Here is a 12,771-nt window from a genome sequence, read left to right as displayed (position 1 = left end):
AGCTTTTACTTCCAGGTTTCGTTTTGTAGACGTTGAGTCATGTTAGACCTTTCTCTGCTGGATTAAAGGTTTGCTCCCCTTTGGAGACCTAGACACTGATCAAGCCCCACCCCCACCCTTTAGTCTGTCGCTATTAGGTAAGTTTTTAAACCCTTTAATCGGCATCATGGCTCCTATCCGACCCTTCTCTAGTTTGCCAACACCCTTATTCAGTTGGGGGCACCAGCACTGGACGCAGCACGTGCATCAGTGCCAAATAAACAGAACCAGAGTTAGACCTGTCTCTGTCTGCTGGCCACCTGCCCCCTCAGGGACTGCTTGATGCTGGTGAGGCGTGATGTGCACCCCTGTCCCTTTGGGCCTTGTCCTGGCACTAGAGGGGGGGCCCTTGGAGACATGTCCACACCCAAGCAAGTTGGGGCCAGTGGTCCCTCTCGCCCTGTGTCTGCCTCTGGACAGAACCAGGTGCTTCTGAGGAAGGTGTAGGAAAACTCTCTTTTTATGGGCACAGGACCCCATGGCTTTGGCTCACTGCTGACAAGTGCTGCTGTGAGGTCTGGGCAGTGCAGCCCTCTGTCAGGTGGTGAGCCCTCCATTCCCAGGCCCTGCAGCACCTCTCCTTCTGGCAATAGCCATTCCAGGCCGTAGGGTCTCAGCACTTACCGGTGCTGGGCTTTCCATGCATATCTCCACATGAGGGTACTTTAGCCTGCGCTGTTTCCACGTGCACAGTGTTCAGCAGCCACATATGGATGTGGGACTCGGGAGCCATGGTGTGGGTGGCTGCATGTGGTGGCTGCAGCTTCTGGCATCACAGGAAGAGGGAGGCAGCCAGACCCAGCCCAGACCTCTGGTGCTGGGAAGCAGGCATGCTCCCCTTTCCTGGCTTTAGGGAGCCTGGCAGGCTGCCATTAGTCTGGGGGCAGCTCATGACTGAGAGCTGTGTCTGCAGCTGTGAGGCTAGAAAGCATTGGTGGCAGCTGAATGGCATTGCAGCCTCTGCAGCAAGGAGTGGGCTTGTGGGAAAGCCATTGGTGTGCCAGCAGGGCACTCTCTCGGTCCCTGCTCTAGCCTGACTTCGCCTGGCCCTTGCAGCCCCTCTGGGTGGATGCTCAGCAGTGCAGGTGGCTGTGCTCCAGGGCACACTACTGTTGTGGCTTCTGTTGTCAATGGCCTGTGCACAATATTCCTTCCGTGGCCTTAAGGGAAGGTGGGGAGTGGTTTCTCCCGGGGTTTTGCAGCTCCCGATTCCTGATGAGCATTCTGAGAGGCCCAGGAGATGGGCCATGGTACCGAGCCCTGTACCAGCTACAGCAACGAAGGGCCCTGTGGCACCTTATAGAGTAACAGAAAAGTTTTGAGCATGAGCTTTCGTGAGCACAGACTCACGATGAATCTGGTGCATCTGAGGAAGTGAGTCTGTGCTCACGAAAGCTCATGCTCAAAACTTTTCTGTTCGTCTGTAAGGTGCCACAGGGCCCTTCGTTGCTGCTACGGATCCAGACTAACATGGCCACCCCTCCGATACTGTACCAGCTAGTTGCTGGTTCTCCAGCTCCCTCTCTGGAGCACACAGAAACAAGAGCAACCATGCGATAGTTGCTCTGGGCTGGGCGCCAGGGCTCTGGGCTCTGTTTCCACCTCTGGCACTGACTGGCTGGTGGCATTGGGAAATCCTGTCGTCCTGCTGCCAGCAGTGCTGGCCGATGTTTGTAAAGTGACTTCTTCATTCCCCTGGTCCTTTAGCCCAGACATCCTGACTCTGTGTGTTGGGTGCATTTGCCAGGCTTGCAGGCAGTTTGGACAGTGCATCTGCTTCTTGGTACCCTGTGACTTCAGAGCACAGACATGGCCCTTGATCTGCAGGGAGCCAAGGCATGGGGTGCGGGGATGAGTGAGGGTGACAGCAGTAATACTGTGTTGTACTGCTGGGCAGGCAGTAGGGTTAACTCAAGTTCTCCTGCAGTTAGCCTAGGTAGAGGATGATGCAAAGGCTTCTGGGGCATATGCTGTGCTCCATAGCTCGTGTGATGCCCCTACGCTTCAATGGTGTGTTTGATTCAGTTTAGCTGGCCTGTGTGGGGAGGGGACCCAAGGGCTAATTTGATCCGTGGATGTAGAACTAGGGATCCTGCGGTGCAGGTTATGTTCTCTCTGGCTGTTGCACCACCAGTGCCAAATACACTGGGTTGAGTTCTGGTGTCCGTCTGCAAGCCACGGAGACAGATAAATGCCAGAGGGCTCAGAGGAGAGCCATGAGAAGGACTGAGTTTTCTAATCCTTGTTTTTGAGAGGTTTGTGCAAAAGAGCCTGAGCTTGTGATTCTACTGCAGGTGGGGAGCGAGTTGATTGCATCTCTAAGTGCCTCCCTGGGGAGTAGGTGTTTAGTAAGGGAGGGCTCTTCAGTTTGACTAACAGGTCTCCCATGATGCAGTGAGTTGCAGCTAAAGCTAGAAAGATTCAGAGCAGAAAGCAGGTGCTGCCCTGGAACAGTGAGGGGGCCATTGGGGCAGGGGGTTTCTCTAACTCTGGAAATGGGTCAGTGAAGCTGGCAGACTTTCCAAAGAGAGATGCTCTAGTTCAGGCACAAGGGCTGGACTTGAAGCAGGAATTAATTGAGGGCAGGGCTCTGGCCTGCGCAACACAGGTCAGAGTAGAGCAGCAACGGTCCCTTCTGGCTTTGCAGTGGGTTAAAGTGAGTTGTGCGAGCGTGTGTCTGCACTGCAGAACGGATTTCTAACATCACATGGAATGTCCCTTCCCACCCACACTCCTGAGCCTTCCCCCAATCTTCTTCTATCCCTGCCTCCCAAGCCCACCAGGACAGACTCTCCCACCACCCACTGGGTAGAATGCATAGAGCAGCCCAGCCAAGCCCAGCCCAGCTTCCTGTGGTGTAAGGAACTCAGGTGAACTTTGCAGCAAAGACAAGCCCTCACTCAGTCACATAGGGTGGGGGACTGAATGTGTGTCATTCCCTCCTCCCCCAGTCCCTGGTGGGTACTGAATGGGGGAGCAGTGATAAGACAGATTGGTGGGGTCATGTGCTGTAACTGTGCCCTCCGTGGGAGGCCCTGCTCTCCATGGGATGGGCACCGTGAGTTGGGCCGCAACGTTCCAGGAGAGAGCTCGGTGCTGGTGGGTGCCCTCCCTGGCTAGTTGTTGAGCGCAGGCCCCTCCCATCCTGTGGTTTGTGTGCACCTTCTCTGGTGCATTTCACTGTGCCAGAGGCTGGGAGGGAGCTGCCCTGTCCAGTGGCTGCAGAAAGGTAGCTGTTGTCTGGAAAGTGTCTGTCTTTTGACATGAGGGCCCAGGAAGTTCCCTCCGTGGGCTGGCTGAGTGAGTCAGGTAGGGCTGGGCCTGCAGTCAGAGCTGTGCCAGTCACACTGACGGCTCAGGCGGGTGCAGGAGGGCGCTGCGGATGGCTGCTCTCAGAGCTGCTCCATGCCTGCTGTTTCCTGGGGAGCATCTGGCGTGCTGCGTGCTAGGTAGGAGTCAGCTGTGGGGCTGACCGAGCGGCACTGTCCCCTCTGCTTCACCCCGGAGCTGAAGCTGACCTCGTTACAGCTCCCCTCTGGAGGGGCGATAGGCACGGCGGGGTTGCACGGCCAGCACTCTCCCAGAGGGCCTGTGGAGCTGTGCGCGGCATTTGCAGACCAGTGAGCTGATGGCCAGTTGCTTGAGCTGGCAGCTTCTGCTGCTCCTCTGCCTCTGTCTGGGGCCGTGTCCCTCCCTGGCTGGGGCCTGCAGAAGCTCAAAGCTTCATGTTTAGCCTTCTGGTAGCCATTGGGATCCCAGGTGCCAGGGGCCTTGTCCTGACAGGAATAACTCCATTTCGTTCAGCCCCCAGCTGATGGGTACGAGGGGAGGTGCTGCTATGGACGCTTCTGGGTCAGTCAGTTGTGTCGGGGCTGGCTTTAGGCAAGCCCTTGAAAGGGTGGTGTGCAGGAATCGGACTGCAGCCCCCCGAAGGGCTGAGCTCTCTGGGGGTGAGGAGGACTGGCCGTGGGCACCGCTGGGGAAGAAGCCCTTGTGCATGGGGAGGGGACAGCTAGTCTGGTGGGGGACGGGCTGGGCTACCAAGAGCTAGCTCTGCACTGCTACAGATGGAATCAAGCTGCTAGGGACCTGTGCCAGCCACTCCTGCTTGCAAGCACAAAGGCCTGGGCGCCACACATGGTTCAGTGCTGCCGCCAGCAGGGACTGAGCTGTGCAGCAAGGAGCAGGGGCAGGACAGCCTGATGAAGAGCAGCTGCCGCTGCGTGTCAGCATGCAGCTAGGCCAGTGTGCATCGCAGGTTGCCAGCACCCGCAGGGTAACCTGTCAACAAAACGAGACCCCTGGGAGACTTGACAGGATGTGCCACAGGTAGGGAGTAGGTGGACTGCAGTGTGCCGGTGCTCAGGGCCCATGCAATGACAGGGAAGTGATTGAGAAAGATACCCATGTAGTCCTGGCAGGTGACCTCCACTTGCGTGACCCCGGCACTCTTCAAGGTTTGGTTCGGTTCAGCTAGAGCCCTCAGCTTGCGTAAGTCCATGGTAGAAACATTATTAAGCCTCTTTCAGTGAAGATCCAGAGAAGGAGAAACAGCTAAAGCATTACATGAGGTTTCTGTTTTAAACCCCACCCCTTGGTTTCTCCTTGGGCTTTTAAGAGTAGAATTTTTAAAAGAAAAAATCAGAGTTTGACAACCTCAGCCCTTTTATGGGGGAGAGGGGGTGAGAAGGTTGCTGAGTTGTGCTGGAGTTGCTGTTGCTGGTAACATTTGATCTCGTTTTCTAAAAGACGAGACAAAGCCTGAAGGGAGAAGAAAACAGCTTTGCTACTGGGGAATACAGGCCTGGCACTTGACTCCATCAGCCATTCGTGGCCTGGCCAACTTGTACCAGGGTTGGGCTATTTAGGGCATTGTTTGTGTTCTCCTCTTTGGTTACAGGCTCGCAGCTGTGGTGTGACCGCTACAATCTTGGCAGGTTAAGCAAGCCTGGGATTAGACAGATGGGGTGAGGAAAAAGGATACATGGGGGGAGCGGGGGGAAGGGTGATGCATTTTGATGTCCTGGGTGGCATTGGTGGTATAGCCAGAGTTGCTGGAGGTGGCAGTGTGATCAGGGTCCCTCTCTGGGCCTGGCCTGGTCAGGGCAGTTCTTGGGATTAGACAAATGGAAGCCCATTGGTGATGTGAGGCCTCCTGGTACTCCCAGCAGGGTGGCAGCAGTAATGGCGAAGCTTGTCTTCCTCTGTTCTGTCAGCCAGCTGGGTTTTCATCAGGACCACCTCCCACCCAAAAACAAACCAGCCACTCCAACAAAAGGCTTTTAAGGCCTCCGAAAGGGAGGTGGGCAAAATAATGAGGAACAGGCTATTCCACCCATCAGTTAGGGCTAACTTCCAGTCCACGCCCTTTAATATATGTGGAGCTCGGAGAGCGGGAAAGAACCTTCAGAGGTCATTGAGTCCAGTCCCCTGCACTCACAGCAGGACCTAGCACCATCCCTGCCAGATTTTTTTAAAATCTGTTTGCAGATCCCTAAATGGCCCCCTCCAGGACTGAACTTTCAACCCTGGGTTTAGGAGGCCCGTGCTCAAACCACTGAACAGCCCCCTTTCCCCCCGACCTCAGTTCACTTTCTTGGTTACCAGGAAGAAATTTAACCCCTCCGCACTGGAGGGATATTAGTGCAATGGTTTTCTCCCAGAACTCTTCTGGGGCCATGTCAACTTATCTAGACGTTTACCTAGTTTACGACAGGCTACATAGAAAGTACTAAACTACAATGTCATCCAGGTAGCGACTTGTTTATACTGCTCGGTGTACTGTACGCTGAAATGCAAGAAGAATGTTATTTCAACTGACTAGTGAAAAGGAGAAAGTCAGCACTTTTCAAGAATTGTGTGCTCTGATGCGTCTGTATTTTTCTGTCTGACTTTGTAAGCAATTAGTTTTTAAGTGGGGTGTAATTTGGAGTATGCAAGAAAACCAGAATCCTGGAAAGGTTGAGCGCCACTGTGTTAGTGGGCCTGCTAATCTGAACTCACTCTTAACCTCTCCCTTGTGCACTTTCCCTGTAACATTTATTTTAGGTCACTGTGGCACTTGGTGAACTTTCACTGTTCACAGCAAAGCTCGCTCTTGGGATAAACCACAGATCCAGCGCTCACCGCAGAGGGCTGGGGATCCTGAGCTCAAAGCCTGACGCTTTCCTGCCTCTCTCCAGAGCTGCATCCGCAATGGAAGCGATTGTAACGACATACCAGGACTTCATGAAGGGAGCAGGTGAGATTCTTCTATGCTCAGCTGCTGGACAAGGAGCTGGTGCCATGAGCTGCCTGCCCCTCCCCATTTTCCCCCAGGCTGGCCTGTCTTGCTAGGTGTCACAGCACCCACTGGAATACTGTTCCAGAGCTCTTGGATTCACTGGTACCGAGCCACACTGCTGGTGCCGTGGGCTGACCCTGCTCCTAGTGTCTCTTCTGTGCCATTGTGATGGCGTCGAAGGGGCAGGGGAGAAGTTCTGAAGTGTTTGTGGTGCTGTGGGGCTTGGTGCACATTAGGAATTACTGACACTCATCAGTATCAGAGAGGAGCTGTGCTAGTCTGTAGCTTTGAGAGCAACAAGAAGTCCTGTGGCACCTTATAGACTAACAGATATTTTGGAGCATGAGCTTTCGTGGGCAAAGACCCACTTCATCATGAGGTTCATCAGGTGCCCCCAACCCCCTTTATCCCTGAGTGCCATTAACTGGTCTCCAGGATGAGCACGGGGTCTTCAAGGGCCATGCTCTAGGGGAGTGGCAGAGTCCAGCTCTCCTCACTCCAGTGCAGTGCCCTGGGTGCTGGCAAAGGGAAGCAGGGTCTTGGGCTGGGGTGGCAGGTTGGCAGTTGTGATGCCTAGCATGTCCAGAGCTTGCACCCGTCCGCCACCCCCTTGCCCAAAGCTCTGGGAGGGAGTTTGGGTGCAGGATGAGTGAGGGGTGGAGCTCTGGAAGAGGGTTAGGGTGCAGGTGGGGGTCTGGGCTGCAGTCTGTAGCATGGGGCTGGAGATTTGGGGTCCTGGGTGCAGGCCCTGGGAGGGAATTTAGAGACAGGACAAAACAGGGAGGTGGGGAGAGGGTGTGGGCTCAGGAGTGAGTGGAATGCACTAGGGGTGGGAGGGTGGGGCGAGGGGTTGCCTCACTTACTTGGGGGCACTTCCCTCTCTCACTGGCCTCTGAGGAGATGGTGGCCTCCAGGTGTTGTCCCTATGTGCCCCCCTCGGAAGATTTAAAACATCGCTCCCCTGGCTGAGATATGTGTCCCTGCAGTTGGGGGAAGGAGAAGGGGTTCTTCATATCTCACAGTGTCATGTGTCCTACCTCAGCACCCCCTCACCACCTCCGGTGCTACGCAGGACACCCATGGCCCCACCTTTCTGACTCCCCCCGGCCTAGCTACCCATATCCTATCCCAGCACCTGCCACCATTCCATATCTGGGAGGGAATGCAGGGGAGCAGCAGTACCTGGAGACCCCTCCGCATCTCTCCCAGGAGCCACTGCCAGAAAGGAGTGCCCACAGGTGAGCATGGCACCCCTCCAAACTGCCTCTGCATCCATAGAGCCTGCTGCATCGCCAGTCGCTAGGCAGAGCCTAGTAGGGCAGGCTGATGATTGGCAGAGAGGAAAGCCGTAGTCTCCATATGCACACAGCCTGACCCACCACCAGGACACAGGTGCTGGCCGCCCAGCTGAATGAGCGGCTGGAAGCTGCTCTAACCTTACTGTGGTGCTGGTGGGGGACCCCCACGGAGCGTTAAATCAAGCAGGGCGGCAGAGGGGCTGGGGGATGCTGGGGGCAGGGAGCACAGGCAGGTGGCAGAGAGTTTTGGCGGAGCCCAGCGCTGGGCCAGGAATAGTCCAGGTGTCAGGGCTCCCTGGGCCCACATAACTCACTGACTACACTTATGGCCTCCCTTGTGCCTTTCCATGCAGACCCCCGCATAGCTGAGTACCCACTGATGAAGTCACCCTTCCTCATGATGGGGATCCTGCTGACCTACGTCTGCTTCGTGCTCTCCCTGGGCCCACGGCTGATGGCTAACAGGAAGCCCTTAGACCTGAAGAAGTTCATGGTGGTCTACAACTTCTTTCTGGTGGGCCTCTCGCTCTACATCGTCTATGAGGTGAGGCTTCAACAGCAGCGCAGCCTGTGCCAGGCACCCGCACCATCATCCCTTCCCCTGGAGATCCTGAGCAGCAGGCAGAGGGCAGCTAGCTGCCCAGCTGCTGTCAGCAGGGCGTGGCGCTGCCGTGGGAGCTCTGGCCTGCCCTCTGAGGGGAGGGGGACTTGACAGGTGTGCTCAGGCCTGCTCTGGTGGTGTCCCCTTGCTGCAGTTCCTGATGGCAGGCTGGCTGACAAGCTACACCTGGAGATGTGACCCTGTGGATTTTTCCCAGGACCCCAAGGCCCTTCGGGTAAGTTCTCCCCTCTTGCTGAAAGCAGGATGGGGCCCTTAGTCCCAGGCCATGGACAGCTTGCTGTTCCCCCTTCCTCTTACCTCCGCCATTGCCTTGGGGTCTTCTGTGCCTGAGAACCGAGGAGCATGGAGCTGAATAAAGAGGCAGTGCCCTCCGGGGTGTGGGGGCTGGGTGGGTGGACAGTGGGGGAAATGGGGCAACCTGCCCAGGAGCAGGCATGGCTGGGTCTCTCTCATGCACATGCACTCTCCCTGTTGCAGATGGTCCGTGTAGCTTGGCTTTTTGTCTTCTCCAAGTTCATTGAGCTGATGGACACGGTAAGAGATGGACCCTGGTGGAGTGGTAATCCTGTGCATCTTCACTGCACTCCCTCTGGCAGTCCAAGTTCCTAGAGCACTGTGCAAATCTTCCCCAGGTCCAAATGAGCCCAGCTAGAGCTGAGCACGTGGATCTCCTCTCCCTGGGAAAATACAGGGACTGGGAATAGTGAGCATCATCCAAATGGCCACATTAGGTCAGACCAATGACCTGTCCAGCCCAGGATCCTTCTACCAGAAGTGGCCAGTACCAAGTACTTCAGGGAGAGCAAATGGAACAGGATTTTATCAAGTGATCCATCCTGTCACCTAACCCTACCTTCTGGAAGTCAGGTTGAGGGACACGTAGGGCATGGGGTTGCACCCCTGCCCATCATGACTGATGGCTAGTGAAGGAGCCTCCTGCTTGCATCCCCTTGGAGCAGTGACCAAAGATGCACCTGTTCCAAAAGCCCAAGTGGGGAAAGGCAGCCAGGACCCACCCAAACAGTGAGCCCAGCCTATGGCAGGTGAGCACTTTTTCGTACCAGTGAAGGGCAAGCTGCAATTTTTCCACCTTCCCCAGTGGGTGCACAGGTGTTTATTGATTACTGGGCATTGGCAACGCCAGCGCTGAGGCTGCTGAATGGGATGTTCTCAGGATGTGCAGGGCAACACATGCCTGGCAGAGGGTTCTCCCTAGTATACTGCTCTAGCTTTGGAAGGACCCTCCATGCTGTTGGTAGGTTCCAGAAGGCCCCAGCAGAACCTTGGTACTTTCAGTAGCAGTGACACGAGGCTGTGCCATCCTGTCCTACCTGCTCCAGTTTTTGCTGATGTGGCCACCCACCCACTTCTCTGCTTCCAGGTGATCTTCGTCCTGCGCAAGAAGAATGAGCAGATCACCTTTCTGCACCTCTTCCACCATTCTGTCCTGCCTTTGAGCTGGTGGTGGGGAGCTAAATTTGGCCCAGGTGAGGGCTGGCACCCTGCAGGGCAGGGAGGGGAGATTTGGTCACTGTTTCCCAGTAAGAGGCCTGTGCCACCCTGCTAGCCTCAGGGAACAAGTACAGAAGACAGCCCTCTGGGCTCTGCAAGGGCAGATCTTATTGCTTCTGTGGTAGGAGCAGAAGTGACATTGCCAGAACTGGTCAGTACACCAAGTTCCTTGGCAAGGTGTGTGGGGGCAGGCCCTTGGATGGGGCAGACGGTAGGGCCAGACTCTCCTAGCCAACTCTCCATCGCCACAGTGCCCAGCAGTCCCAGGGCTGCGATAGCAGTGCTTGAGTGCTGGGCCCTGGGGCAGCTGCCCTCTGCTCCACTGGCTTCCCTGCTGGTAGGGTTCAGCAGGGCCACAGACAAGTGGGAGCAAAAGGGGCAGTGAGGGGTTTAACACTGGCCACACACAAGCTGCTACCAGCACCCAGCCCTGAGCGGTATACAATACCAGCCCACTTCTCCTCTGTGGTAGGAGCAGTGTCTCTGGTGGGTGTGCAGTCTGGTCTGACTAGGCGACCCATCATTAGTCTGTGCTCATTGGTTGGGGTGGCTGCGGGTGCTAGCTCATCTTTTCTGTGCCTGGCAGGGGGAATGGGCTCCTTCCATGCCATGATCAACTCCATGGTGCATGTCGTCATGTACACCTATTACGGGCTCTCGGCAGCAGGGCCCGCCTTCCAGAAGTACCTATGGTGGAAGAAGCACATCACGGCTGTCCAGCTGGTGAGTCAGGGCTGTGCAGCTGCTTCAGATGCCCCAGATGCTGTGGGGCTGAGAGGCACATCTTGCGGGTGACTGGGAGGAGGCACAGCCTGGGGGTCAGGCAGGGAACTGTTCATTCTGGCCTCTGGCAGACCAGCACCCATCACTAGAGTTGAAATGGGGCTGTGTCTGTACCACACTGTCCACCTGCCCCAGCTCCATACACTGCCCTAGGAAGGGCCAGGCCTTTTCCCGGGCTGGGGCACCCTTGTAGAGCTGCACTGTGTGTGCTCTTTGTGGGGTAGGTGCACTCCCCTGGGCTGGGTGAAGGGAGAGACAGGATGTAACTGGTGGTGGGATGCTGCCCTTTTCCATGGGTGATCAGCCCCCTCTTTGCCTCTCCCTCCACGCTGGCTCCAGGTGCAGTTCGTGATTGTCTCCATCCACATCTCCCAGTACTACTTCATGCCCAGTTGCCACTACCAGTTCCCCATCTTCATCCACCTCATCTGGATCTATGGGACCATCTTCTTCATTCTCTTCTCCAACTTTTGGTACCAGTCCTACACCAAGGGCAAGCGACTGCCTAAGGGGAGCCAGCCCTCGCCATTCCAGCACAACGGCAGTAGCCTGCCTGAGAACAGCACCATCGCCAACGGCAAGGTCAAAGCCAACTAGAGGGCCTGCTCCTCCCAGAACCAAGGAGAGCCCCAGGGCAGAGGTGGCTGGGACTGACCCCTGCTCCTGGGGTTTTATAGCCAAATCAAGTGCCTACAGACTGTTGTACCCCAAGTGCCGACCCCCCTCCCTGCTGCCATCTGTCTACAGCAGCCCCTTTGCTCCCCCCAGTGCTGGGAAGGCTCCTGCTGCTTCCTCCTGTGTGCGTGGAGGGGCAGCCACCTGCATCAGCGGTCGAGGGGCTACTGCCCTCCTTCGTCGTGTCCAAAGGAACTTCCCCATAAGTGCCTGTTTGCCCCTTCTGCCAGGGCCCCCTTTCTGCAGCAGGAGGCCGCTCCCTGGTGCGTGGGACCATACAGAGTCTGCCCTACCTTGGCCATGTGCAAAGGAGGGAAGTTGCTCTCCATTTGACTCCAGGTGCTCCTGTACCCCTCTGCTCTCAGCACTGCTGCGTAGGAGTGTAAGGCCTGAGCCTCACTCGCCCTCAAGGACCCTGGTTCCTCCCCATTCCCCATCTGTCCATGTCACGCACTACTCCCTCCCAGCTCCAGTACGCACAGTGAGGGGGTGCTGAGTACGGGTACCCCAGGATGGCTAAGCTGGGTGCATGGCCAGACCCTCCCCCCCCCGGTTACTACTTGAACATGAGGCTGGGCTTGCTGCCCCTGTGCGCTAGCTGACCCGTTCCAATCTGTGCCTTGTGCACACAGGGGTCATGCTCCCATCCTGCCTGCTCTCTTCATTCCTGGCTGGCTGGGGGGGCAAGGGAGTCCCTTCAGCTGTATCTGCCTGGGCCTCCACTGCCTGCTTCAGGCTGTGGCTTGATCTGGCACAGCAGCAGCTGAGCATTGACAGCTCTGCTTGAGACCCTTAAACCCAAGACTGGAGCAATAATTGCCCCTAGAATTAGCTCTCACTGCCATGGCCAGCTCCCCATACTGTAGCCCAGCAGTTGCATGCACAGCAGCAGGAGGCCAGAGCATGGCTACTGCCCTCTCCTGGGGCGTGGCCCTGACACAGTCTCCCATGGTGGCACCCTTGGTTCTTTGTAAGCCTTTCCGCATGGAGTCTGTTCCTGCCTGTGCTTAAGGGAGTACTGCAACAGCTGCTTACTGGGTGTTTCCACTCTGCCTGTAGCCAAACCCTTGTTGCTGTGCAGCCTGGGTGGCAGTAGAGGGCCTGAGCATCCCCACTCCTAAGCCAGGCTGCTGTTGTGTGTGTCCAGAAATAAAGAGAGAAGGAAAGTGGCTCAACCCTCTTGCTTCCTAGGATCTCTTAGTGGGCACTCCAGCATGCTTCTGAGCCTTGCTTGACCTAGGCAGAGATGGGGGAGGTGGAGGCTTGAGTGAAGAGCCTGGTCCTGGCCAAGCCCCGGGAGTCAGCAGTCACTGGCTGCAGATGCTGGGGGCTAGGATGGAGTTAACAGGGCAGCAGCCCCTAGCATAGGAGGAAGAACACAGGGGATAGGAAGCTCTGTAAAAGTATGTGACCCCACATCTTTCTGTGAATCCTGCAGCTCTTCAGAGGGAGGCTGCAGCTGGGTTCTGGAAGGGGGTTGTTTGGCACAACAGCAGGGCAGCATCTTCCCCCCACCATGAATCCAGCTGGCCTAGGTGGTGCACCCAGGTTGCAGTGCC

The 12,771-nt window shown here is 56.4% G+C and overlaps 1 protein-coding gene across 2 annotated transcripts in view; it reads left to right on the top strand.

The window, feature by feature from the left end:
- ELOVL1 (ELOVL fatty acid elongase 1) overlaps window positions 1–12,381 on the top strand; it is a 47,522-nt gene extending 35,141 nt beyond the window's left edge. For both annotated transcript variants that reach the window (XM_075002258.1, XM_075002257.1), the window contains exons 2-8: window positions 6,088–6,280; window positions 7,974–8,164; window positions 8,376–8,456; window positions 8,720–8,776; window positions 9,624–9,729; window positions 10,341–10,477; window positions 10,877–12,381. In XM_075002258.1, coding sequence (XP_074858359.1) covers window positions 6,235–6,280; window positions 7,974–8,164; window positions 8,376–8,456; window positions 8,720–8,776; window positions 9,624–9,729; window positions 10,341–10,477; window positions 10,877–11,134 — 876 coding nt within the window. In that variant the 5' untranslated portion in view covers window positions 6,088–6,234 and the 3' untranslated portion in view covers window positions 11,135–12,381. The remainder of the gene's footprint in view (window positions 1–6,087; window positions 6,281–7,973; window positions 8,165–8,375; window positions 8,457–8,719; window positions 8,777–9,623; window positions 9,730–10,340; window positions 10,478–10,876) is intronic.
- Window positions 12,382–12,771: the final 390 nt, after the last annotated feature.

The sequence above is a fragment of the Carettochelys insculpta genome, chromosome 9 (assembly GCF_033958435.1).
Source record: "Carettochelys insculpta isolate YL-2023 chromosome 9, ASM3395843v1, whole genome shotgun sequence".
Classification (NCBI taxonomy): domain Eukaryota; kingdom Metazoa; phylum Chordata; order Testudines; family Carettochelyidae; genus Carettochelys; species Carettochelys insculpta.
This window is presented reverse-complemented; position numbering and strand designations above follow the sequence as displayed.